Genomic DNA, 26,254 nt, shown 5'->3' on the forward strand with positions numbered 1-26,254 from the left:
TAGTTCCTGTGTTGGCAGGTGGGTGGTCTAGATGGCTCTGGGGGCCCCTTCCAACTCTGAGATTAAATAAGTCTCAGCCATTCTCCACTGGATGCCTTTATTGTTCACACAGACCGCCCAGACGAATCCACAAAGGTGCAGGGGCGGGTTCACAGCCATGTGGGAACCACGGACCAATATCCAATATTATAGAAACAATACATCAAAATATAACCCCACACAATATATTTTTTAAAACGTGTATTTAAAAAATAACCCTGAATCATCTCCAACCAGCCGTTGGCCCGGCCAGCCACCTCCCACGGAGCCTCGGAAACATCCCCTGGCTGAGCTCTGGTTGACCACGGAAAGGAGGCGCTTCTGAGGCGGAGGAGCGGCCATTTTGGAGGCATCCTCTTGACCACCCCACATGGGTCAGACACGAAGGAGCCGCAGGCCTCAGAGGGCCCCTCAGCCTGTGTTTTCCTGCTTCCAGCCACACTGCTTCCATGCCGTTCTCTAGGTCCCAGCCAGCTCCAAGGAGCAGGCCCAGGAGACGAGGGCGGGCCATGGGGAGGGCCAGTTCAGCCCTCCTGCGAAAGAGGCCTGTTCTGTATGGTCCCCCCAGGGTTGTTGGGCCTCAGGATTGCACATGCCATGCACTGCCACTGCAAGGTCGCAGTCACAGAGGTTAGGGACACGTGTGGCCTTATCAACTCGGTGGAGTAGCCAAGGGCCACTGCTGGGCATCTTGGCCCAGGACTACGGGCACAGGGGCAGCTACGACATTCACAGGTTTAGCCAAGTGGAAGAGGATGGAAAGCTTTCAGAACCCCAGAGGGAAAACCCCCAGGTGGGGCCATGGCAAGAACCCCCCCCCCACTCACTGAGCAGAGCCACTTGAGAGAGGGGCCTCTAATCCCCTAAGCACACTGGCTCTCTACTGGTGCCACGAGTGGGATGTAGAAGGAGTCCAGGTGGGGCGCAGGGAAGGAGCCTGGCTCAGTGGCAGAACAGCAGGTGGGCATGCAGGACGTCCCAGGCTCAGCCCCCAGCAGTTCCAGTTGAACGGACCAGGGAGCAGGTGATGGGAAAGACCCCCCCCCTTTCTGCCGGAGACCCAGGAGAGCTGCTGCCAGCCAGAGCAGGCGACACTAACCCTGGTGGACCGATGGTCCCCTTCAGTCCACAGCAGCTTTGGGGATGGATCCATAACAATTACTAAGAATTCACCCTCTGGGCATGCCGGGAGTGCCCTCGGGGCTGGTTCTGTTCCTCCCGCCTGCCCACTTTGATGTGCCTCTGCCTGTTCCGGCCATGTTAGTATCTCTGTAAAACTGACAGTAAATAAAGTATAACAGTAACAGAACGCCCATCTAAAACATCCTTTTTGGGCGTGGAGGGCTCACGGTGGGATGTGAGACACCAAAGATGGGGAACCGCTCAGGGTCTCTGCTGGGTCGGCAGGAAGGCCCGGGTTCAGTCCCCAGCAGCATCTCCCATTCAAACGGAGCAGGTGCAAGAACTCTGCCTGGGACCCGGGATGGCCGGTGCCAGCCTCTGAGCCGACAAGACTGACAGTGATGGATCAAGGGGCGCCGTGTGCCCCCCGCCCTAGTCAACCTGCCGTCACACAGTCACAGTCACAGCCAAGGAAAGAGGGTGTGATTGTGCCGACAGAAGCGCGTCTAGCCAATGTTCGCCAGCCTTTGGGGCCCTCTGCGGCTGGGGATGCTGCATGGGGAAGGCCGTCTAAAGCACTCTGGCTGCTAGAAGACCCCACCTGTTTTCTTCTGCCTCCCACAGGTGGGCAGGTGGCACCACGGCTTGTGTCACTCGCCTGCCGATGGGCCTGTGTTCCAGCTGCCTGTCGCCATCCTTTTGGCAGCCCTGCCCTCCCTCTCCCCTGCTTCCAGGGCCACAGAGCTGGCAAGAGGCTCCCGAAGTCCCTGGGCCCAGGAGTAGCAGGGGGAGTGCCTGGCAGCCAAGCAGAGGTCTGCTGCCCACCTGGTCCTCCTGAACGCCCCAGAGGGGACCCTCCTGTGCTGAGAGGGAGACGAGCACAAGTCTGGCAAGAGACTCAGCTGTGCCCCGGCGAAGCTAAGGGGTCGTGTCCGTGCAGCTTGCAGGAGGGAGGCCTTGTCCGCAAAGCGCAGCAGGCGGAAGACGAGGGCCCGGGGCCTCCCGTTGGGATCCCAGGACGCGCCCCCTGGCAGCCGGCGAGCGCTCTCGATCTCGAGGGGTGGGCAATCCGGCGGCAAGCCCAGCATCCCAGGAAGCGTCTTCTGCAGGAAGGACACGGCATCGCCGCCTTCGACTCCCTCCGGCAAGCCCAGCAGGCGCAGGTTGTTGCGGCGGGAGCGGCCCTCCAGGGTGCGGCAGCGGCTCTCCATCCGTCTCACGTACTCGCTCAGAGACCGGTTTTCCATGCGGAGAGCGGCCAGCTCGAGGACCCAGCCCCGGGCATCCTGCTCCAGCCGGCCCATGTGACTCTGCAGCCGGGAGACGTCTCTGCAGATGGCACTCATGTCCTCGGAAAGGCGGTCAAGCTTTTGAGACCACCCGGGGCCAAAGTCACTGACCTCTGCCCGATGCTCCGAGCCACAGAAAGGTGGAGGCGGCAGCTCTAGGCTGGGACAGCTCTTCTTGGGAGGGTTTCCGGACTCAGCACTGGCCCCGGAGCTGAAGGCACAGGACGGAGCACCTGGAACCTGGGGATCCCCATCCTTAGCTTTAACCAGAAGAAATAGATAGAAGAATGAAGAAGCAGGCACAGTTTATTAAATAAGAACCTCAGAAGAGCCCTGCTGGGTCAGACCAGGGAGGGTCCATTTGGTCTGCCATCTTGTCTGATGCAGTGGACAACCAGTTCCTCTGCAGGGCCAGCCACAGGGCAGGGAGGCCGAGGCCTTCCCCTGAGAAGAACATCAGAAGATTCCTGCTGGGTCAGACCAGTGAAGGTCCATCTAGTCCAGCCTCCCATCTCACACAGGGGTCAGCCAGTTCCTCTAGACTAGAGGTCCAACAGCAGGGCAAGAGGTCGAGGCTTTCCCCTGAGAAGACCCTCAGAAGAGCCCCGCTGAGTCAGACGAGGGAGGGTCCCTCTAGTCCAGCCTCACGTCTCACCCAGCCAGATCCTCTGGAGGGCCAACAACATGAGGTGTAGAGGCCAAGGCCTTCCTATGAACCTCAGAAGAGCCCTGCTGGGTCAGACCAGGGAAGGTCTATTACACAGTGAACAACTAGCTTCTCTGGAGAGCTAATAAAGGCATAGAGGCTGATGTTGCTCCTTCCCCTGATGTTGCTCCTTCCAGGCTACTCCAGAGTTGCCACAGTTCTGAAGAAGGAGGAATCCTACCACCTATACAATTAGGCAAAGACATCTATTTAAATGGATAACCTGCCTCATTTCATTCTGTGCATAATTTTATAAACCTCTATCGTGTCATTGTCCCGTCCTCCCCAAGTCTGAAACGTCCCTGACTCTTCAGCCTTTTCATCTGGGGAAGGGGCTCCACCCCCTCCCCCCGTCCTCTTGGTCGCTCCCTTCTGCACCCCTTCCAGCTCTGGGATGTCCGCTTTGAGACATGGTGAGCTGTAACCATGCAGGGCTTTAATGTCCCACCCTAAGACTTTGCCGCCCAACCCCTCCTCTCCTCTATCTCTGACATGAGAAATTTCATCCAACTTTGTGCGTCTCTAAAACTGGCTGCTTTGTTTTTCAATAAAGGAGATTTTCTGGGACAAGGAACTTGGATCAGCGACCGGACACCCTCACACCCACCAAGGGGGGGCCACGACAATATTCCGACATGGCAGCGGTAATGTTAATGGAGACTTCTCGGCCTACCTGTCCAGAGGGGTCTTTTCATCCCGCTCTTGGGGGATCTGGAATCACTTTGTCTCTGCCCCCTGAGAGGCGGTGGCCTCCGGTCCAACGAGCACCCACTTCCGTTCCCAGATTCTCCTGCACATCTCCTAGCCGTGCCGGGCAGGGCACCAGGCGGGACCACTCCTGACTCGGACAGCAGAAACACAATGTGCGGAATAAAGAGTGTTCCCACCAGCTAGCAGGAGCTGGATCAGGGCCACAGGCTGGGTAAGGGTCTTAAAACCACTTTACCCCTGTGCCATTAAGTTGTTCTTTCCTGGGGGGTCCTAGTAATGACTTGCCCGTCATCCCATGACTTGCCCCAGTTAACAGAACTTGTGGAAGGGGGACTCAAGCAGGGAAACAGCCCTGTACAGAAGAGAGTCAGTGCCAGCCCCTTCCCAGCCCAGGCCAGCCTCAGGCCCCTCCCACAGCTGCTGCCTCCACGTCTGGGGCATGTGTAGCTTGGCCCCCTTCCTCTTCCAAAGTACGTGGAGGGAAGCAGTTCTGGGATGGGGCACAACGTCCTCAGAGGTCTCCCGAGGCTGCCAGGCCCACGACTCGACGTGGCCTCTGAGGGGCTCTCTCCTCCCCTACGCCTTGGCCCAGGAATTCCTGCCACAGGGGGAAGCTCTCCTGACTGCCCCACCACTCAAGGAACCTTTTCAGTGGCAGCCCCACGATTATGCAACAGCCTCCCCAGGGAGGAGCCCCCAGCCCCCTTGCTTCCAGGCTCTCGGAGGCAGCTGGAAACAGTTTTGTTTGATTTATCTACTAGCAGCCTTAAACCGTGACTGGTTTCTTTTTTAATGCACTTCGTGTTCACCGTAAGCCACCTTGAGCTCTGCAAGGCAAACAGGCAACCAACAAACGCGTTTAAGAAATAACTTGAGGTCGCTGCCACGCAGGGCATGGTGTTCTCACTGCCCTCCCAGCGCCACGGGGAGGGTATATTGGGCCAGGCGTTCCCCTCATCCACCCCCCGGGTGGTTTTTGTGGGGCCAGGCAGACCACTATAGGGTGATGGCCCCCAAGGAGCTAGCTACAAACAGTTGCTGCAAGAACCTCAGGCTGCCCCAACCCCACGACTCACCTCTGTGCCCCCTGCCAGCCTCCAGGGCTTGGCTCCCCGGCACGGTTGCCCTCTGTGGGCTGCTCAAGGGTGTGTTGGCAGGACTGGCTCTGTTCAGGGGTCCTTCCTTCACCCAGCTCCCCGAGCCTGTTGAAGCATGTCCAGGAAAGTCAGGGCAGGTCGTGCCCCCCCCCCCCCCCGCCTGGGCTAGGATGCCCTCAGTGGGGCAGCTCACCTTCTTGGGACACCTCGTTGGCTGGCAAGCCCCTGGTCTCTCCTCTGGCACCGACAGCCGACAAACGGCACGGATCGGGGCTCCTGGCAGTGACCTCCTTGAGGCACCGGAGGAGGCCTTGCAGGGGGCTACTCCCTGTCAACTGTCCTGTGGAAAGAAAGGCAAAGACCCCTCCTCAGCCAAGCCCTCCACTGAGGGTCCGGCGTGGTGAATTCTGTTCACAATTGCACACATACATTTGTGTGCATTTGTTTATGTCTGTCCTGCTCCCCCTGCTGGGACACAAATAAACATCATTTTTTCCTCCTTCTCGCTCTCACAAAACAACCCTGCCAGGTGGGCCAGGCTAAGACTTTGTTATGGCTGTGAGGTTGCCTAGTGTGCTTCCATGGCAGGAGTGGGGATCGGGACCTGGGCCTCCCAGAACCTCAAGTCCACCGGTCTCTCCAATAGGCCATGCTGGCTCTCAGACGAGCATTTCTGTCCCTCTGCGTCCTGAAGGCTTGGGGCAGCCCCTCTTCGTGCCAGCTGCCATTCTGCAGAACTAGGGAGACGAGCACACACACAAGCACTACGTGGGGCTTAAATTACTCCCGGCCAGGAGCTGGACCGGGCTGCTGCTGAAGGACCCCCGGCCGTCTGCAGGTCCCTGACTGAGGACAGAGGGCTTCCCGAGGGACCATCCGGTTGCCTCCAGGATTTTGGTTGGGAAACAGGAAGGAGCTGAAAACGGAGTCCACTTGCCTTCTTTCCTGGTGGCTGCCTGCTGGGGGGTCACGTTCTGCTCCCGGTGCTCACAGCTGCCCTCAGAGTCGCCGGCAGGAGTTTGGGGCCGATGGCACGGGCTGGCGGTTGTCTCTTCCAGGCCGGTGCCGCTGGCCGTGGCTCTCCTCTTGGCTGCAGGGAAGCCGAGGAAGATGGGCCTCAGAGCAAGGCTGGAGACGGGAGCAGGCTGCTCCCAACGGAGACAGAGAGCCAGCCAGGCTGCCGGCGGGACTCCAAGAGGCAGCCCGGCCACTGGGCCCAACTCCACGCAGGCGACAGGGGAGGGGCACGGTTGAGTCCTACCCTCTTGTCTGAAGCAGCATGGTCCAATGTGGATCTGCTCCCTCATGGGCACCTGGCTTCCCCTGGAAGAGCAGGCGGACAGCTCCCCCATCCAGGGATCGCATCGCACCTGACAGGTACCCATCCTCTGCCCTCTGCTCACCTGCCGGCCGCCAGGCTCTGTCCTCAGCCTCCCCTGCCTCTCCAGCCTGGGGTTCTGGGACACGGCTTTGCACCTCCCCCGACCCCATCTGGCTGAGGAGCCACAGGCAGGATTGGATCCAGCTGGTGCACAGAGGCAGTGGCTCACCCTCCGCTGAGGGACTCTGCTCCACGTCTCTTCTGGACGCGCCACCCAAGGAGTCCAGGGTCAGGGGGCCTGAGTTTCCATGGGGGCGGGTAGCCGCATCCTTTGGGGAGCTGTGGGGGCTGTGGATGGGGATGCTGCCGGCCGTGCCTAGAATAAAGAGCCATAAAATGTTCTGGCCCAGCACAGGAGCAGAGACCTCTCCAGGGGCAGGGGCTCCTCGGGAGTCTCTGGACCCAGGGCAGGCAAAGAGGGGCAGAGGTGGTCTTCAGGCACTGCAATGGGGCGAGGAGCCAGCCGTGCCCCGCTGGAGGTCCACGAGCCCCGTCCTGTGCATGGCCTCCCTTGACCACCGACTGGGGCTCCCTGTAACCAGGCTGCCGGTGGAGACCCAGATAGATGCTCTCCCGTGGGGCATGGCACTAGATGGGCACCTGGCTGAAACTGGGCTGCTGCTTCCCACGCAAAGCGGCTGCCCATCAACGCAGGACCTGGTCTTCCACCGGGCCACTCCCTGGCTCCTTCCAAGGCAGCCTTGCCAACTCCCACCGGCAGCCGCTCCCCAGGGTCTCAGGCAGAAAAGGGTCTTTCACGGCGCCTGCCACCTGATTCCCTTACCTGGAGATGCTGGTGACTGAACAAACCCTCCGCAAGCCTAGCAGATGCCCTGTCTCTGAGCCACTGAGGTACAGCCTCCGCCGGCATCATAAAAGCAGCATGCTGGATCTGGCCGGCGGCCCATCCGGTCTGGCGCTCTGTGCCACTCAGCAGCCAAAATCCAGCGGCCCTCAGGAGGCCCACCAGCCAAGACAGAACTCCAGAAGCTCCCCCGCGGGTGCCCCCAGCCTGAAGGGCAGAGAGCATCCCTGCCCCACCTGTGCCTCGTGGCTAAGGGCCACCGCCATGGGCAAGGACACTCACCTGGGCTGCCGCCGTCCCACCAGGCCCTGCCCCCCGGGCTCTGCCCATCTCTCTCAGAGTCGCTGCAGCTGGAGGAGGCCGAGGAGAGGCTTGGCGTGTCGAGGTAACTTGGCCGTCGGATGGGGACCTCCTTCAGGCACTTCATCAGTCTGTGCAGAGGAGAACCCTCAGGGCCCCCCCCCTCGCGGCCGGAGATGTTGGGGGGCAACCGGGGCAGGCTGTCCTTGGGAGGCCCTGGCAGGAGGACGAGGAGCCGAAATGAGCTTTCAAGAGGCAAACTGGTATTTGCAGGGGGGGGGGGGGTCGGGATTCAGCCTGGAGGCACCGGGGGCCAATTCTGACACACATTTCAGAGAAATTCTTGAATGCAGGATTGCCACCAGACTGGCAGGCATGGCATACTCAGGAGAAGAAAAGAGGGCCTTCATACCCAGCTTTTCACTGCCCAAAGGAGTGTCAATCGCCAGTGAGGTCAGTAGGGCTGAGAAAGCTCTAAGAGAACTGTGACTGGCCCAAGGTCACCCACAGATTGCATGTGGAGGAGGAGTGTGGAATCGAACCCAGCTCCCTGGATTAGGGGCTGCCGCGCTTAACTACAACCCCAGGCTGGCCCTCAAGGTGGAGTTGCTCTGGACACGGCAGGGGCCACAGAATCAGGCCTTCTGCTTTTGAGGGCAACTGTGTGTTTCCAGTCAGATGCTGATTCAGCCCTACGCAAGCCCCACCGCCTGACCCACGGGAGGCCCCGAGAGGAGCTTCTGCCCTGAGCCCTTGTTCCTCCTGTCGGGGAAGAAGATGCTTTCAGCAAAGGCTCCTTGGAGGGAGCCTCTCTTGTGGGACATTCCACGGCTGAAAAGAACCAGGCTGGTGGAACGCACAGAGTGCTGCCCCGGGGAGGGGGGGGTCTTGGGTTCAGGTCCCTGCTCAGGACTGGGGCTCCCTCGGTGGGTGGGCCGTGCCAAATGCCTCCAGGGGACTCTCCCCATCTTCGCTCTGTCCCTCCTCTTACCTCCTGCCCACGGCCGCCGGGATTCGGCATCTGTGCGCCTCAGCCTCTGGGTACACAAGAAGCTGGACCCTGTGAAGCAGTCTGGCCGCAAATTCCCACTCAGGGGGATTTCTTTCAAGCAGTTCTCCAGGCCTTGGAGGGGAGGGATCCCTGCGGGGCTTGCTCCTGTGAAGAAAAGGATTGGGGGGGGGGGGGCAGCAGCTAAAGACCAGGACTCCAGCCGGAATCTCAGGGCTGCTATTTTTTCTCAAGTCCACAAGATCAATCATTCTGCCCTGCAAGTTTATTTATTTATTTATTTATTTATTTATTTAGATTTTTATACCGCCCTTCCATACGGCTGTGGGCGGTTTAGGAACATCAGAACAGCCCTGCTAGATCACACCAATAGTCCATCCCAGCCTCCCGTCACACCCAGGGGCCAGCCAGTTCCTCTGGAGGGCTAAGAACAGGGCAAGGCGGCCGAGGCCGTCCCCTGATGCTGCCTCCTGGCTCTGGGATGCAGAGGAGGGTGGAGGTTCCCCTCAGCCACCCGGACTAGAAGCCCCGGACAGACCTGAATCTTTCTCATTCCCTTTTAAAGGGGTTTATTCTCTGCACCCGCTGACACTCCTCTGGACCATGAAGCCCCCCTGAGCCCCTGTGGAAGGGTGAAGGATAAATGTTAAAATAAATGACCACACGATAGAAATTTGGAAAAAAAAAACCCCATTTTTTAAAAGCCCTCTGGTGGGTTTTGGGGGGTGGAGAGATGCAGACTGGAGCAAGAGAAGACAAATGCTGGCAAAGCCTCCAGAAACCCCCTCCTCCCCCCTGCACAGCATCCACAGGTGTTTTTTGTGTTTTTTAACGGTGACCTTTCCAAACCAAGCAAAGCAAGAGAAAGCGCAGAGACAGGGCCTGTGGAGGAAGGCGTCACGGGGATGCCCCCAAGAGGGCCAGGCAAAGCAAAGCTTCCATGCAGAAACTGTCCTGCGAAGGGCTGGAGACAAAGACTGAAGCGAGTTTCAGCTCAGAAGGCAGCTTTGTTGGTCTGCAGGAGAACAGTCAGATTGGAGTCCACTCACACACACACACACACTCCCCCCACGCGTTCTGGCACGACACAACTCCTCAACTGCATGGACACCACAGACTGAATCCGGGGCTCACCTGCCTCCTTCCTGGCCCCCCTCCCTGCCTCCGGGGTCCACCGGTGGAGCTGGTCTGAGGAGCCGCTGAAGGAGGAGCCGAGGGCTGGCGAAGGGGGCAGGCTGCGGGCAAAGGAGGGGAGGCCCTTCAAGCACCTCTCCAGCCTTTGCAAGGGGGGGCCGCCCCGGCCGAGTCCTGCAGGGGAGCAGAGAGGGCCAAGCTGCCTTGGGTTGCCTCACACGCCATTCCTGGGGGGCTTCGTTTGCAAGAACAGCTGTGGGATCAGACTTCTCCCAGGGGGCGGGGGGTATGAAATTATGTATGGGGCAGGGAAAACGGACCAAGGGATTTTTCTCCCTCTCCCCAAATACTGGGACTGGCAGGCGTCCAAGGAAGCTGATGGGCAGGATGCACAAGATGGGCCAACGGAAATACTTCTTAGCACAGTGAATACTTCTTGGCAAGTGGGAAAGCTGTCCCAAAGGGAGGGGCTCCCCCCTCGCCCCCCTAGGGCAAACCTCCGTCTCTCCAGAAGTTGGGCGTGCCAACTGGAGCCCCCGATCAGGTCTCCTGGAGCTCACCTGCCTCCTTCCTGGCCCCCCTGCCTGCCTCCGGGGTCCACCGGTGGAGCTGGACTGAGGAGCCGCTGAGGGAGGAGCTGAGGGCTGGCGAAGGGGGCAGGCTGCGCACGTCTGGGGGTGGATCCCGCAAGCACTTTTCCAGGCCTGGAAGGGGGGGCCCATTCCGGCTGAGTCCTGAGGGAACAAGAGGAGCAGGAGGGGCTCCTTCCGATATCTTCAGACACCAGAAATGGGTCACGTAATTCCAAGCTGTCAGGGAAACCTGACAGTAAAGTTTCCTGCATATCCCCTAAGGGTGGAACTCTGACCATGTGGACTTAGACCCCGGGGGACCTGAGTTCGAATCCAAGGTGGTGGGATTAAAACTGAACTCCAGGCAACAGAGGTCATGTCCCCTGGAGAGAAAGGCCACCTTGGAAGGTGGGCTCCACGGCCTTATCCCAAATGATGTCCCGCCCCTCCCCCCAATCCCTGTGCTCTTTAGGCTCCATCCCTAAAATCTCCAGGTATTTCCCAAACTAGAACTGGCAAGCAAGCTCACAGTTCTACTGTGGAAGCTCGCTGGGTGCCCTTGGGCTCTCTCAGCCTGGACTACCTCGTAGAGTTGTTGTTGTGAGAAAATGGAGAAGGGGACAAGGATGTTCTAAGCTGCTTTGTGGCCCAACTGGGAAGAAAAGTGGGATATAAACAAGCAAATGCAGTACTGGCCTTCAGGAGGCCTCTTAACTGTCAAGAGGGAAGGGGGGTGGGGGCTTCCAAACTGAGAAACTCATCCAAATCCTTTGTTCTTTCACACTGGGGCGGTGGAGCTCCAGTGGTCAGTAGGCCAGCAGATACTCTGCCCCAGAGATCCCAGAGGGCAGCCCTGGGGGCGTTTGATTGGCAGGCTCTGGAACATGCATGGGCCTCCGCGGGGGCTGCCAAACTGCCAGGGCCAGTGGCTGAATGGCAGAGCCTCTTCTTGGCATGGAGAGGGCTCAGTCCCCGCAGCATCTCCAGCCAAAAGGACCGTGCAGTGGATGATGTGGAAAATCTCTGCCTGAGACCTTGGAAAGCAGCTGCCGGTCTGAGCAGACAATATTGACTTTGATGGACCAAGGGCCTGATTCGGCAGAAGGCAGCTTCATGGTCAGAGCCGCTGCTCTCACCTTCCTCCTTCCATGCCCATTTCCCTGGCTCCGGGGTCCACCTGGGGAGTCCGTCTGGGGAGCTGCTGATGGAAGAGCTGAGGGCTGGTGAAGCCGGATGGCTGCACATGGTCAGAGGTGCTTCCTTTGGGTGCCTGTCGGGGCCTTGCAAGGGGATGCCAAGTCCTATGGAAAGAGCTACAGAAATCAGTGCATGTGGGAAAGCAGGGTGGCCCTTTGCTATCAAGATTGTTCCTCAGCGAAGTGTCTTCTGTGCAGGCACACATTCCCTCCCTCCTACCCCGCTGTGTGTTCATAGGATAAGGTTCCATTCATGGCACTCATGACATCTCAGGAGGACTGAGTGAAAGGGGGAGGCTCCTCCCTGCAGAGCACATGACCATTAGTGGAATTTTCTTTAAAAAACAGGTGAGATCTCCCACATGCAAAACCACATTAGAGCAAGATTGCAGAACTCAGGCCTGGTTGGCTAGTTTCCCGCTTACTTACGGTTGAGTCTTCCGGGGACTGGGAGGGGATTGTGAACTCTGAGCAGAGCTCTCTGCCTTTCCCTCGGGACACAGGATGCTGGCCTCCCGCCCTACACGGCAGCCGTACGTCATGCCTGCCCTCTCACGTCCTTGAGGCTTCCTCCCGCCTGCTCTGAGCTGTGATGGAGGCTGCATCAGCCACCCGCAGAGGGGAGGGAGAAGCGATGTGGAGCCCCTGGGCAGCCCCCCACAGGTTGGCATTTCCAAGTCCGGGATGTCTGAGGGGCAGACCTGGCTCCTCCTCTCATCTCTTCGCCCCCCTTCTGTTGTGGCTCCTTCCTGACCCCTCAGCACGGAAATGGGCACAACCTCCAGTTTATGGAAGGGCATTTCTGCCTCCTTGCCTGGTTCCATTTAGGCCCTGTGTGGGGCGGTGCTCCTGTGAACATGTTGGGGGCTACACGAGTGCTCTTGGCCTACAACTGCCCTCCCAAACACCCAAGGCCAAAGCAGACATGCCATCTGCCGGCCCTGGCACAGCTGAAGTGTGGCCCCCGCCAGGGTCCCAGAATCCCCCCCCCCTCCTGTCAGGCAAAAATCTGCCGGTCGCCTTTTCTGACGGCTCTGTGAGGCCGCGGGAGGCAGCCGGGCAAACCCAGGGAAGAATGAATCTGGGCATCTGCCACAGCCGGTCCCACAAGGCCTTACCGCTGGCGGCGGACGCTGGAGGAGACTGGCTGCAGGGCGAGGCTTCGGGCAGGTTCTCGGCCGTTGTCCGTTCCCCACCCAGATCTGGGGGAAAGGAGGCAGACTCAAGGGGGCGCTTTCGGCCTCTGCAGCGCAACCCCAAGCCCACCCAGGGAGCGTCAGAAAGCCAGAGAGCAGCCTGAAAACTAACTCAAGGCCGAATGTTGATGGCCCCCAGCCATCCATGTGCCAACCCGCCGGGCCCCTCCTGCACCCGCCCTCTGCCCGCCTGCAGCATACCCCGCAGTCCTCCTCTTCTTCTCTCTTTTCCTCCTCCTGCTTTGCCAGCCACCGTCTTGGCAGGCTGCCGACCGGGGATGGGTATTTCTCTCAAGCAGTTCAAGAGGCCGTGCAGAGGGCTGGTGGCCGGGCTCCAGTCTGCTTAGGAGAGAGGGAAGGACGGCTCAAGGCAGCTAGCAAAGGGACCCCCCCCCCACCTCACCCTGCTGGCCACAACTTGCAGCTGCAGGGGGGGTGTTGGGGCCTTGCCAGTGCATGGAGGGCTTGGGAGGCACTGCCCGATGGGACCACCCCGACCACCACAGGGAGAGCTCCAGCCCCAGGGGGAGCACAGCGTCCTCCCGGCTGGCCCAGGACTGCCCTTCGTGCGCCTGCAGCCCATGACCTGCCCCGGCTCTCCTTTCCCCCTGGCTCCCGCCAGTGCCCCCGATGGGCTCGGCCTCACCCTCTGCACACGGCGCCCAGAGTCCCGGCTCCCTGCAGCCACGAGAAGCGCCGTGATTCGGCAACAGGGCCTGCTGGTCTCTCTCCTCCACACCGCCCGCCAGGCCTTCCAAGGGGGGGTCGTCCTCCGTCTTAACTGGGGCAAAAGGAATCATTCCAGAGGGGCTGCCGGGAGTCTCACGGGAATCTGCTGAGGGGGGAGGCAGCGCATCTCGCCACAGCTCTGGGAGGGCCAGGTTCAAATTCCGCTCCCCCATGGAAGCTTACTGGGTGACCTTGGGGCAAGCACACTGCTCACTCTAGCCTGCCTTACAGGGTGGTTGTTGTGAGGATAAAGCGGAGGGAGGGAGGGAGGGAGCACAAGGTTGGTTGTGAGCCTTTCAAAGTCCCCCGTGGGAATAAAAGGGGTGTGTGTGTGTAAATGAATGAACCCAGGAGCGATTCCAAGGCCCATCCCAGGACAACCAGCCTGGTCTGAGAGTGAACCCCAGGCGCCAGGTGGCTTCCCCAGAGACCCCGGTCAGGAGGCTCCCCCTGCAGTATGGACCCCCCTCCGCACTCTCCCAGTGCAGCTTCCAAGCTGGATGGGATGTGATCACAGGGGCATTCCTCTTGACATCTTGGCTTCTGCCTGTCCCCAAGGCAAACAGAGCCGGGGGGGGGGGGCGGCATTTGAGAGCTGGTTTCTGAGGTCAACTCAGGGATCTGGGTTCGAATCCCCCCTTGCCGTTAATCTTACTGGGTGATTTTGGGGTAGTCGATCTCACTCAGCCTCACCTACCTCACAGGGCTGTGGGGAGGACAGAATGGATAAAGCAGGATTCAGACTGCAGGGTTTAGAAAATAAACAGACCGACAGATGCACGAAGGGCTGACTCACTTTTCACCCCTGGGACGCCGGTCTCCTTGGCCGCCCTCTCCTGCTCTGCAGCTCTGTGCACACTGAAGGGATGTCGGAGGGGAGACCTGGCAGCCGCCCGCTCTGTTTTAACTGCAGAGAAACGCCGCTGTTAGGCCTGCAGCTGCAGCCCTGTCCCTCCTGCTTGAATGTCGGGGGGATTCCTTTACGTGCAGGAACCTCCTAAGCCAGGTAGATTCTGCGGGGGGGGGGGGGGTCGCTGACTTGGTCTGAAGCAGCAGAACAAAGCCTGAGTCCAGGGGCACCTTGAGGACCGACAGGGTTTTCTTCAAGGTATAAGATTTTGTGTGTTGGTGCGCACGAAAGCTTATATAGTACCCTGAATAAAAGTTTGTTGGTCTTAAAGGGGCCACTGGCCTCAAGCCTTGTTCCCCTAACTCAGGGACCATCAGCATTGCCCTAACGGTGTTTCCCTCTCGCCCTGCCCCTCAGGCACCAAATGGGATGGGGGCTGGCACTAGGGACCTGGGTTCAAATCCTGCCCAGCCATGGCCACCTACTGGGCGGCCTTCAGGACACACTGCAAGGAGTTCCCTGTGACAAGAAGCACTGAGCAAGTCGACTTTCTCCTGCAAACACTTGAGTGATGCACCCAGGCTCTCACAGGCGAGGGAGAGCATATCGTTGGCACGATTTCAGTGGAGTTGAGTTCTGCAAACACTGCCTGGTTGCCTGGCAGCAGAAGGGCCAAAGGAAGCAAAAATCTCAACGGTACCAGGGGCAAGCCATCTGCCTCCGTCCCTCGCTGGGGGTCTGGCTTTCCTGCCCCCTCCAGTTCGGATGTTGGGAGAGCTACTGACAGGCATCTCGAGAGGGCTGGACCCTTCCCAGGAAGAGGGATACTCTTCGGGGGCTTCAGTTTTCACTAAACACAGAAACGCAAAATCAGGAACCCTCCCGAAAACCCAGCAGGATCAACAAAAGATGCCAAAGTCAGAAATTCAGACAGATGTGGATGGATCAGGAATCCCATGGTCAGATGCCTGCCTGGGCCCTGCTCTCTACGCTTCCCAGCTCCTGGTGGGGACATCCCTGGAGATTCAGGGCTGAGCCCTGGGGAGGGGAGGGGAGGGGGGGGGCTCCCAGTGGAAATGTCATTCTGTACCGTTTGCCCACCAAAGCTGCCATCCACTCCCAGGAAACTGATCTCTGGAGATCAACCCCCTCCCAGGAGTCTTCATAGGTAAGAATGGAACTGAGCTCAGATTTCTCACCCATCCATCCCTTGCCCCGTTTTAAGCCTTCAGGCTGTCTGTTGTCTGTCAACACTGAAAGCAATTCGGTTTTAACTCCAGGAGAAGACTGGCCACCTGACACTTGACACACAACTGGGGGGCTTCACAAACACCCATTTTCAAATATCTTTTTCCTTAACCGACTGCAACTGTGGGGCTGCGATTTCTGAGGCAAACCAGGCACTGGGAAAGATGGGATTTCCCTCCAAAAAATCCAGAATGTCTCCCTGCTTTAAAAAAATCTGTGCTGTCACGAGGACCAAGATGGCAGCCGTTCAACAACCCAGCCTGAGGAACCGCCTGGGGCAAGTGAAGGGTTAACTGCTGGGACCAGCTTGAGCCGGCTGATGTGACACCAGTGGGCCCCTTAACACGTGCAAGAGCCATGGGGAGACCACGAGGCAGGAGGGGGCTGGGAGGAAGCAGGGAAGGGGAGCATGCACACATACCTTGGATGGGGGGTGACCCAGTCCCCACCTCCCTCCTCCTGTGCTCTGGGACCGCCTGGCCCCTGCCCGGGGAGCCCTTGCACAAGGCCTGGTGGGAAGGGAGGGGCTGGTGGACAAGCAGGTCCTTGAGGCCTCTCAGCAAGCTTTGGAGGGGCTTCTCCTGCACTGCGGCTTCTAAGGCAGGAACACATACGTTTCACGATCACCACAGTTGTAGCTCTTAGAATGCACCAGGGCAGAGAAGGGAGCAGGGCTGCCAGCCTCCGGGCTGTGATGCTCTGCAGATCCTGCCCCAAAGTCCCCAGCCCCCAGTCCGGCCCTGTCCGTGTTGCCTGGACTTTGACGTTTCAACCACACTCCCAAACCTGGATTAAAATTCTGCACAATTCTGTGAAAATCCGGCTCTGGGAACAGAACCACTCATGCGGAAGAAGCTGACCGACATCAGGGGCTCTGACTGTCGCATGTGCTCCGGCACCTGCTTGGCGCCTGCTGGTGCCACAAGAATCAGCCAGAGACATCCCCCCACACCCTTGGGAATGGCCCAAAAAAGTGAGCACAGCCTAAAGTCTGCCTGAACATTTTTGGCTAGGCTAAAGGGCTTCACAGTTCAGGCCCGAGGGAGTAGCTCAGTCCTGTCCACGTTTCTCCTGACATCCCCCCCTCCCCCAGACACACCTTGGGCACGGGTTGGGGAGGAGAGCGTGGGGGCCTTCCTGCCACCGGGCCCCTCATGCCTGGCCCCAGGAGACCGGCTCTCTTTCACGGGGCAGCTGTGGGACAAGGAGACGCTGCCGGAAGGGCCTACGGGTGACTCCTTCTGGCACTCAGCTTCTGCGAAAACAACACAACAGTAATCATTCTAGGGCTCCAGATTATCCAAAGAAGAAGAAGAAGAAATTGCAGCATTCAGCTGCAAAATTACACTTCCTTCACTTTTTTCCATGCAGCAATGGTCCCACAGATCCCATGGGAACATCAGCTGCCGGCATGCCCCACCCCCATTTCATACCTGTACTGCCTTCGTTTTTGCGTACACAAGATCTAGTAACCTGAATGTTTCATTGTGACTTGAAACATTCCAGACCAATGATGCAGTGCAACTGTGAGCAAAACACAGGCTCACAAGCAGATATTGGTGCAGCTCATCACACTGATGAGCTGGCCTTGGATGCTGCTGCTGCACTTTCCCCGTTGCTCCGTACCCTTTGGGAGATGCTCCCCTGCCTTTGGCTCTGCCCCCTTCTGCTCCAGGTCCCCTGTGGCACTGCGAGGGAGGGAGTCTGGAGGGCCAGGCCTGCCCGCGTCTCCAACCTCCTCTCCTCCACCGTGGATGGAGGACCCTTCCAGGACAGCGTCTGCGTTCACTAAAAGGAACAACAAATCCCGGTTCAGGCCAACATCGCTTGCTCGACAGACCTCCCACCAGATGCACGGGGGCCTGGAGTCTGCCCCCCACCCAACAGCCTTATTCATTTAACAAGAGCCCTAGTGGGCACTGCAAGGCCAGAGGGGGAGGGAAGATGGCATCAGGCCCAAGAATCTGTCACTCAGCAGGGTGTCGTGGTTAGGGATACAGACTAGGATCCTGGGTGGCCTGGGTTCTAATCCCCACTTGTGCTATGGAAGCTTTGGGCTGGCCACTCCCACTCCATCTAACCTACCTCACAGGGTTGCTGTTGTAAGGATAAAATGGGGGCAGGAATATCACAAGCTGCTTTTGCATCCCACTGGGGAGAAAAGTCGATTACAAATATGTATTTAGAAAAGAGCCAGAGTCCAGGAATACGTTCGAGACTAACAAAATTGGTGGCAAGGGGCAGTTTGTGTGAGTCCCTGCCAGGTAAGTGAGCAGTGATTCACAAAAGCTCCTCCCTTGCTACCAAGTTTGTTAGTCTGGACTCTGGTTCTTTCCTACTGCTACAGACAGGCTAACAGGGCAGCCCATCCTTATCCATTGATGTTCCTTTATATATTTATGAAACAGCCCAGGGGGTGGGACGTGTCTGGCTGTCCAAGTTGGAATAGGGCCAATCAGGGTACAGCCAGCTTTGCCCTGATTGGCCCTGCCCCTGCAGTTCCCGCCCTCCATCCCTGGACTCTAGCCTCTTTGCTCTCAGATGCCTCAGTGCCTGGAGCCAGCAGCAGGTAAAGGGACAGGGCCCCCAGCCAAGGGGCTTGGTGGAGGCCTTGCTAACGAGGGCCTCTTGGCCTGCTAGGCTGGGCCTGCTGATGAGGGCCTCCCGGCCTGCTGACTGCGCGTTAAGGACTGCTAAGGAGCTGACTAGCTGTCTGCTAAGGAGCTCTGTTGGCCCTGCTAATGAGCTACGGCCCCCACCCGCCCCACTTGATCCGGCTGGGTGCTGCGTCCCAAAGCCACCTTAAGCTGCCTGGCTGGGGGCTAGGGGAGGGGGCCCTTTCAAGGTCCGTTCTTAGGAACGGGCTTTGAAGCTAGTCTTCTTTATAAATATTTTCCTCTGGACCAGTCTGTATATTTACATAACTGGAATGCTAGATTTGAACCTGGGCTGCTCCACAGAATTGTTGCAGCCTGCAGAATTTCATTTGGAGGGAATCCCAGAGCCAGTTCCTGCCATGGGGAGAAGGGGGCTCCTTCGCAGGGGATGGGTCTTGGGCGCTCCCTGGATTCTCACCCACCTGTGGCCATCGCAGCAGCCGGCTCCACCTTCTGCCCTCTGGCCTGGCAGGGCCCACCAGGAGGGGCTCCTTCTTTGCACTTCAGCCGCCCTCGTGCCAGGCTGTCTTCTGTCTTTGTGGCCACATCTGTTCCAACACAACATACAGAAGGCCTTGCTGAGGACGGGACCAGCTTCATGAGTGCCAGAAGGCATAAGCCTGAACCACGCAGAAGAACTCCTCAAGCTGAATAAAATATATTCCTTCTCAGCTGGTGAGGCCCAAACTGACTGCTCATGCCAACTGATGTTCAATATCGGTCACATTTGTGTCCTGCTTTTCCTCAAAATGTACATGAAGTTTCTATTTCAGCCTCATAACGACCCTGTGAGGTAGGATTCAGGGGAGGGAGAGGGCTGTCCTGTGAGTTTTCGCAGTTTAAAGTGGATCCACACCAGGATGTCCCACGTAAGGAGGCAAGGCCTCCTTCCCGCAGCTTGTCCACCCTGAGAGCTTCTATCGCAAACAACTGTCTGGCCTCGAAGGTGCTACGGACCTGAATCCCGGCCTTCTCCTGCCGAGCCACGTGGCTGCCCTCCCCATCTCCTCCTTGCCTTTCTCTGCAGGGCGTAATGCGGCCAAGACAGCCTCCCTCCCTCAGGCCCTTCCAGCAGAATCCTGCTTTTGGTGGGGAAATTCCTGGAGCTTTGGGGAGGGGGGGCTTTGGGGAGGGGCCTCCTGCCAGAGTCCGCCATCTGAGGCTACCATTTTCTCCCAGGGAGTGAGTCGCCATTGTCTAGAGATCAGTTGGCATTCCAGGAAGCTCCAGGCCCCATGTGGAAGCTGGCAACCCTCACCTTTCCTCTTTCCCTTTCAGCCTGAAGAAGAGCTCTGTGTGAAGCAGCAGCTTGCTTCCCCTTTGGCCCACTGTTAGAAGGCAGGACCAGCACCCAGCCACCCATCCCCCATTGCATTTTTGAGACTTACCCTGCATGTCCAGCCCCTGCGGCCGAGGCTCTGCCCAGACTCCCTCCTCGCGACTGGCGGGGGGCTCAGACGGGCTACATGAGCCCCCGGATGCGTCTGCTGAGTCGCCCTCCAGGCTGGGGCGGTGGGGATTCTCCGCTGGGGTTTCCGTGCTGGCTGCAGGATGAACACACGTCGCAAGCCGGGCCTTCACGAGAGGGTGCCACGGTCTCTGCAAGCCGCTTGGCTGAGTCACACCCTGCCAGGGATGGCTTTATCTAGCCCTTTCCCCAAAGAGCTCCAGGCAGCATCTTGGGCTCTCCTTGCCCTAATGCCTTCACAACGGTCCTGTGAGGCAGGCCAGGTGGAGATAATAGGGCTATAGTATGGTCACCCAGAGAGCTCCACGGCAGAGTGGGAATCTGAACCCGTGTCACCAAGATCCTGGTGCGGAACTCAAGCTGCTCCTGTGTCCGCCTTTGTTTACCCGGCCAGCCAAGGCAGGCAGTCTGCTGGGCTAGTCTCCTTCGGGCAAAGGGAGCAGCTCCGCCCCAGGCGGCCATGCTGGCTTTAAGTGCTGCAAAGGGACCAACGGGCCTTCCTGGGCAGTGTGGCCACCCCCTGGACAGGTGCGCTCTGCTAGGGGCCTAGAGAGGGAAGCCGCCCCGGAGCCCTCTGCCTCACGGGTCCCAGGGCTTCGTTCTCTCTCCCGCTCTCTCTTCTCCTCTCACGAAAATGCCTCACCTGTCAAAGGTATCTCGGCTGTTCACCAGAGAGGCTGTGGAGGAGGGTGGGGGGAGAAACCTGTCAAAAATCCCCCCGCCGAGAAGAGCAGGAGGGAGAGCGATGCGCCCTCCGAGGGCTGCTTGTGAGGCTGCGGCAGACGAGCCCGGCTGGATCAGTCCTGCATCCTCAGCCAGACGCTCCCGAAAGGCCCACCCAGAGGCCCCTGACTCCACCCCCCCCCCCTTGAGAGACAGCGTGGGGGTCAAGAGCAGTGGATTCTAAGCTGCAGATCCGGGTTTGATTCCCCATTTCTCCTCCTCCACCTGCGGCTAGCTGAGGCACCTTGGGCCATGCCCAGTTCTCTCAGAGTTCTCTCAGTCTCCCCTGTCTAACAGGGTGTCTGTTGTGGGGAGAGGAAGGAGGAGTGATTGTAAGCCACTTTGGGACTCCTTCAAGGAGGGAAAAGTGGAGTACAAAACCTTGCTTCTTGCTGCTCCTGAACATGGAAGTCCTGTTTTGCCATTGACAGTTTTCTCCTCCATGGGTGGAGCATCTCCAGACCTCCTCTGGGCCGCAACAGGTTCTTCTGTCCCCCCCCCCAACGTGTTTTCCTGTCCACGTTGGCTCACTCACCCCCAGCCCCCTGCTCCTCGTCCTCCCCCTCCGCTTCACTGCTGCCAGCGGGAGTCTCCACGGAGGCTGCTGCGTGCCCATAGAGAAACTCCGGGATCTCCCTCACAAGCCTCATGAGAGCACTGAGGTGAAAGCTGCTCCGGTGATCACCTGTGCGGGGCAGAGGAGAGTCAGGGGTGAGCTCAGGGGCACGAGAGCCACAAATCCGGGGAGGGGGATAGAGTGCAGGCAACAGCGGGCATCAAGGACTAGCCATGGAAGAAACCAAAGGCAGAGAGCAGCAGAAGACGTACCTGCACCTAATTTACCTAATTTTCTTGGATTTACCTAATTTTCTTGGATGCTTTAGGATGCTTTGGGCTGATCCTGTGTTGAGCAGGGGGTTGGACTAGATGGCCTGGATGGCCCCTTCCAACTCTATGATCCTGTGATTCTAGGATTCTACCTGTGCTAAATGGACTGGGGTGGCTACTGGAGAATCAAGCCTCACTTTAACCAGTCTGTGGTGCTCAGAGGCCGAGGAATTCACCCAGCAGTCTCCCAACCCACAAACTACAAGCAGGGTCTTTGCGCACCACCCCCTTGACGAGGGAACCATCAGAACATCCACAAATGCTAAAAAGACACGACCCTTTGAGGCAGCAGGCCCCCCAAAGTCAAGGCTTGGGCTCACCTTCTTGATTCTGGGATGGGGACAGGCCCACGTCCTCATCTGTCATGTCCTCGATGCCCCAGGGGGCCTCTGCCTCCCCCACATCTTCTGGAATGAGGGGTTCTTCCTCTAAAGCAGAAGGCACGGGAGGGTCCGCTGAGGGTCGGCTGCTTTGGGGTGTTTTGCTTCTCTTCCTATTCTCCCCATGGGCCCCATCTGTAGACAGCAGGGACACCGACCCCAAAGAGGGACAACTGCCTTCCCATCCCTCATACCCCAAAATCCCAAATTCTGCAGAAACCCAGGATTGCCCAGTGAAACACATCCCTCTCCTGAACTCCACGGATTCATCTCCTCCTTATGCCACTTCCGAGCAGCCTTGGGGGCTAAACGGCGTTCCCATCTCTCTTGACTACCCAAACATCAGCAATCCCTATTCACCTGCCTATCCTTAGAGGCTCGTCCAGGGGAACCACTTGCAAAAAGAAAACACCAGCACAAGATCCCACCAGACATTTCAAACGCCTTTGACCTAAGGACAGAAACTGTGCAAAACGCAGCCCCTGTAAACCCCTCCCAGGAGCCGTTCAGTCACAAGGGGCCAGTGACTCCAGCTCTCAAACAGACCCTGTGGCATCTGCCCAGTCTGGAAGTGAGCTCTAATTCCAGGAGATCCCCAGGCCCCACCTGGAGGATGGCATCCCTCCTCCCCAACCTGTTTCTTGGGCAGTGGTCAGCCTGCAGGTTGGGTGGTCTGGCGCTGCATGTTTTATACAATTCTGCACCATCAAAAGCACTTTCAACGCAATCTATTTCTGTGGTGAGAATTTTCTATTTGCAGCCTCAATTGTTTTTCCTGGAGAAAAGGCCTCCTTACCATCTCCGCCAGCAGAAGGGGCTGCCCTAGGCCTGCGGCCCTCCACTGTTCCTTCCCGCTGATGGATTATGGACGAAAATGCTCCTGAGGGAATGGCACGACCTGTGCAGGAAGGGTCAAGAAGACAGGTCAATTGTTTTAATATTAAGCTTTGCTACAGTTCTGTTTGCAGATTTCCCCCTCCCTGGCAGACTACAAGCAGCAGCTGGACAGATCCTTCTCCTGGATGCTGGAGGCTGATCCTGCACTGAGCAGGGGGTGGGGCTAGATGGCCTGCATGGCCCCTTCCCACTCTAGGATTCTAGGAGTCTAGTTCAGCCGTGGAATAGGCTGCCTAAGGAGGTGGGGAGCTCCCCCTCACTGGCTGCCTTCGTGCCGTGGCTGGACAGAGGCTTTTCCGCTGGATGCTTGAAGCTGATCCTGCACTGAGCAGGGGGCGGGGCTAGATGGCCTGGATGGCCTCTTCCAACACTATGGTTCTATGTTTTTATTCGCCTTGAGTCCCTAGGAGAAAGGCAGTCTGTGTATAAAGTAAATAAAACTAAGTGAAATTAATCTCCATCAGAAGGGAGCCATGATTGGAAGAGCCAGACCGTCTGCCTCAGGCTCACATCCTACAGGACAGCTCCAAAGCAGGGGAATGGGGGGGGCCCTTCCCACCCCCACCACATGGTGCCACCGGAGGCCTTACCCAATGAAAGCAGCAAAGCACAGTTCTCTCCCATCACTTCCTGGTGCAGCTCTCTCTGCCATCCTTCCAGCAGGGACCACTCCTCAGGGGAGAAACAGACCGCCACGTCCTCAAAGGTCACCAGTCCCTGAGGGTCAGCCGGGGCAGGTCCCCCTCTCTGGGCCTGTTCCTGAGAACGAGAGGCAGGCATTTGTTAGCTGATCCTAAAAATCCTGAAGGGGCAAGGGAAAGTCCCAAAAGCCCACGCACCTGTGACTGAGCCCAGAACTCAGACTGAGCCATTCAAAGAAAGGGGAGAGATGTGGGAAGGCCCAGGGCAGACTGGGTAGGTCTTTGGATCCCAGTCTCTGGTCCTCCCTCTCCTCCAGAGGATGCAAAGATGGCCACAGGAATAATAGTTTTGAGAGGGGACTGGAGAGTTTCATGGAGGATGTCTGTCAAAGGTTAGTAGCCAAGATGACTCAGGGGAACCTCCACGTTCAGAGGCACTAATCCTCTGAATCCCACCGCCAGAAAGCACTTCAGGGGAAGAGCTGGGCCTCTCCACCCTATTGCTGGCTGTCCAGAGGAACTGGGTGGCCGCTGTACAAAAGGAGGAGACCAGTCGAGCCAACAAATATGGACTAGAGGGAAAGAAAATGTACAAAAGTCTCACATTGAAATCTCTCTCTTTATATAATTCTGATTATGATGTTGGGGCTTCGTCAGAATGAGGTCCAGTACTTTCCTCTCCTTTTCAATAATGTTTCCTCATCAGTGATAAAACTCCTAAGTTGTGCTTCAAAGAAGTACCCATCCACTGTTTGAAAATGAATCAAATGGCCAAAAGCTCAGCTGTACAACGGGGTCTCCACGCTCCAGCCAGCCAGTTTCCTTGGAATGCTCTCAGTGGGGAGAGTGTCTCTGTCTGTGTCTCTGTCTGTGTCTCTGTCTGTGTCTGTTTCTCTCTGTCTCTGTCTGACCGGCTGAAGGGGCCTGCACAGGTGCTTGGAAGGGAACAAGATTTAGATGCATCTAAAGCAGGAATCTGACTAAAGGCTCCTAAGAGAAATGTGAACATTCAAGATCCGTCCTAACTGTGAAAAGCAACGGATCCTGAGAGCACAAATGGTTTCAACCAGGATGCAGCAACCGGGGTGGTTCTATTGCTTCCCTGGTGAGACCTGGCAAGCCGGTCACTTGCTTTCCGAAAGAGGAATCCTCAACATGGGAAGGTTCTGAAAAACGGCCTTCTTCGGTCTCTGCCGGGGGAAGCCTGCAGTTCCCAAGGACACAGAGACAGCCAGGTTTATGGCCACCCAGCCACAGGACGCAGTGCTTGGATGCCACTGCTCTTGCACACGAGGAGAAGTAAAAAGAGTGGTCCTTTATCAAGACAATCAGGACACTGAATGGATAGGGTGGATGTAGATTCGCCCCCATTACGAAACCAGTCCCAAATCTTAGGCAACAGGCTGAATAAACTGCTCCCCACACCCCCCATGTGACGGGCTTAATCACGGGGGGGGGGACTGCCCAAGAGCTGCCCAGGGGTGCACAGCTGTGTGGGCCGCAGGAGAGCCGGAGGAGGCCGCTCAGTGCCCTGATGCCGGAAGGGTCCGGCCTCCACAGTGCGGGGCTATCAGAGGAAGAACGGGCTCTGTGGACCGGGAAGGAATTCCCTCTACTTACTCTGCCCTGGGGGAGGAGCTGGGAGCAGGAGGGAGCAGGGGGAGGGGGGGGGTCTACCTCCCGAGCAGCCATGATCTCCGGGGGAACTGATCTCTTTCCCTGGGGATGAGCTAGAATTCCAGGGATCCCCAGGCCCCACCTGGAGGATGGCATCCGTCCTCTATTCCTACCCCGGTTTGCCTTCTTGAATCAAGCCCTGAGCAGGGCTCGTCTGTAGCCGTCTGACATCCCTGCAAGGACCGGCAGAGAGGGGGATCCGGGGTCCCCATTCAGGGTGCCCGCCGCGTGTTGGGGGCAAGTGGGTGGGCCGACTGGCCCCCGGAGATGCGGAGGGTTAAGCACACGGTCAACCCCCGTCCCGTCCCGTCCGGGGCTCCGGCCGCCTCCAGGGCCCCGCGCGAGCCCAGCTGCTCCCTCGGCGGCCGCACGAGCAGGACGGGGCGCGTCTCCCCCGAGTCCCAGCGAGGCCAACCCAGGGGGGCGTCGGGGCCGGAGAGCGGCGAGGAGGCGCCTGCCGAGGAACCTGCCGCCCTCCCGGGACCGGGCTGGCCTGCTCGCACCGGCACCTGCTCGCCAGCGTCTCCGCCGCGCCTCCCGCCGGGCAGGACTCGAACTCGCCTCCGGCCGGCGCCCTCCCCCCTCCCCTCTCCCCTCCCCTCCCCTCCCCTCCCCTCCTCCCCTCCCCTCCCCTCCTCCCCTCCCCTCCGCTTGCCTGCAGCCGCCAGACCCGCCACGGCGCGCTCCGACCGGCCTCTGCCCTTCCCGAGGACGCGCCGCCCGACGCCCGGCCGCCCCCTGGCCACGGAGCCATCCCTCCGGCCCTCCGGCCGGGCAGGCTAGGCAGGCAGTCGGGGGCGGCGGGGGGGGGGCGGCGGGCTGCAGAGGCTGGCTGGGAGCTGTAGTCCCGCCGCCCCCCTCCCCCCCACGATGGCGAACTACCTCTCCCGGCGGCCGCCGCGCCCGCCCCCGCCCCCGCCCAGCCCCGGCGCCCCCCCCCCCCCCGCGACCCCTGCCTCCCGCAGGGCAGCGCCTCCCTGGCTGGCCGCGCCGCGCTCGGCCCCGGCCTGCCTGCCTGCCTGCCTGCCTGCCTCCAAGGAACGGCCCCACCGAGGACGCCGCGGCGGCAGTCTAGTCCCCCGGACAGCGCTGGCCCTCCTCAGCCAGTCGCCCTCCCTCCCCCCCCCCCCTACCGGGTTGAGAGAGCTGCAGGAGGAGGAGGGGGGGGGTGATCAAAGCCGTTCTGCACGTGACAGGCCCCACCCTGGCTTGGTCTGTCAGCACCTGGGTCGTGCTCCAGTTCTCCCTGGCGGTTTCCAGGGGCCCATTAGCTGAAGGCTCCAGTAAATGGAATCTACCCTGAGACCCCAGTGAGACGGCGGGCTAGAAACTATCATGGCCGCACACGCAAGCTTCTGCCCAGAATGCCGCTCGGCTGGGCTTCAAGGTGCCCCTGCTGTGCCCCGCTGCTGCAGAGCAACACGACGACCCCCCCTGAATTGATCGGAATTCCATTTCATCAGTGGGCATTTATCCAGCACAGGCTATGGGGCAGCTCCCCCCCCCAAGGGCACCCCTCAAATTAAAGCCATCTCCATC

The 26,254-nt window shown here is 58.9% G+C and overlaps 1 protein-coding gene across 20 annotated transcripts; it reads right to left on the minus strand.

The window, feature by feature from the left end:
• Window positions 1-80: 80 nt before the first annotated feature.
• Window positions 81-25,596, minus strand: KRABD3 (KRAB domain containing 3). Of its 20 annotated transcripts, none has more exons than XM_077304301.1 (26): window positions 25,371-25,595; window positions 22,988-23,156; window positions 22,297-22,398; window positions 21,441-21,635; window positions 20,768-20,917; window positions 19,430-19,585; window positions 18,464-18,589; window positions 17,011-17,172; window positions 16,484-16,639; window positions 15,806-15,979; window positions 14,837-14,986; window positions 14,083-14,193; window positions 13,204-13,338; window positions 12,759-12,896; window positions 12,480-12,563; window positions 11,302-11,466; window positions 10,154-10,327; window positions 9,594-9,767; window positions 8,442-8,606; window positions 7,433-7,666; window positions 6,515-6,661; window positions 5,902-6,054; window positions 5,158-5,304; window positions 4,944-5,069; window positions 3,830-3,994; window positions 81-2,710 (listed from the first exon to the last, which is right to left on the minus strand). In XM_077304301.1, the coding sequence occupies exons 1-26, from the start codon at window positions 25,467-25,469 to the stop codon at window positions 1,812-1,814; spliced, it is 4,656 nt and encodes a 1,551-aa protein (XP_077160416.1). In that variant the 5' UTR covers window positions 25,470-25,595; the 3' UTR covers window positions 81-1,811. The 20 variants fall into 20 exon arrangements, with proteins under 20 accessions (XP_077160416.1, XP_077160414.1, XP_077160412.1 ...); XM_077304299.1 differs by having other exon boundaries at window positions 13,204-13,389; XM_077304297.1 differs by having other exon boundaries at window positions 13,204-13,392.
• Window positions 25,597-26,254: the final 658 nt, after the last annotated feature.

Source organism: Paroedura picta, chromosome 11, assembly GCF_049243985.1.
Source record: "Paroedura picta isolate Pp20150507F chromosome 11, Ppicta_v3.0, whole genome shotgun sequence".
Lineage (NCBI taxonomy): Eukaryota > Metazoa > Chordata > Lepidosauria > Squamata > Gekkonidae > Paroedura > Paroedura picta.

Excerpts from the sequence above, each read along its gene's own strand:
- KRABD3 (XM_077304297.1), bottom strand. The coding sequence starts at position 25,469 with ATGGCTCCGTGGCCAGGGGGCGGCCGGGCGTCGGGCGGCGCGTCCTCG. Across the intron at positions 9,768-10,153 it reads GGGGGCCAGGAAGGAGGCAG|GACTCGGCCGGGGCGGCCCC; the intron begins GTGAGCTCCAGG and ends GCTCCCCTGCAG. Across the intron at positions 5,070-5,157 it reads CAACGAGGTGTCCCAAGAAG|GCTCGGGGAGCTGGGTGAAG; the intron begins GTGAGCTGCCCC and ends ATGCTTCAACAG.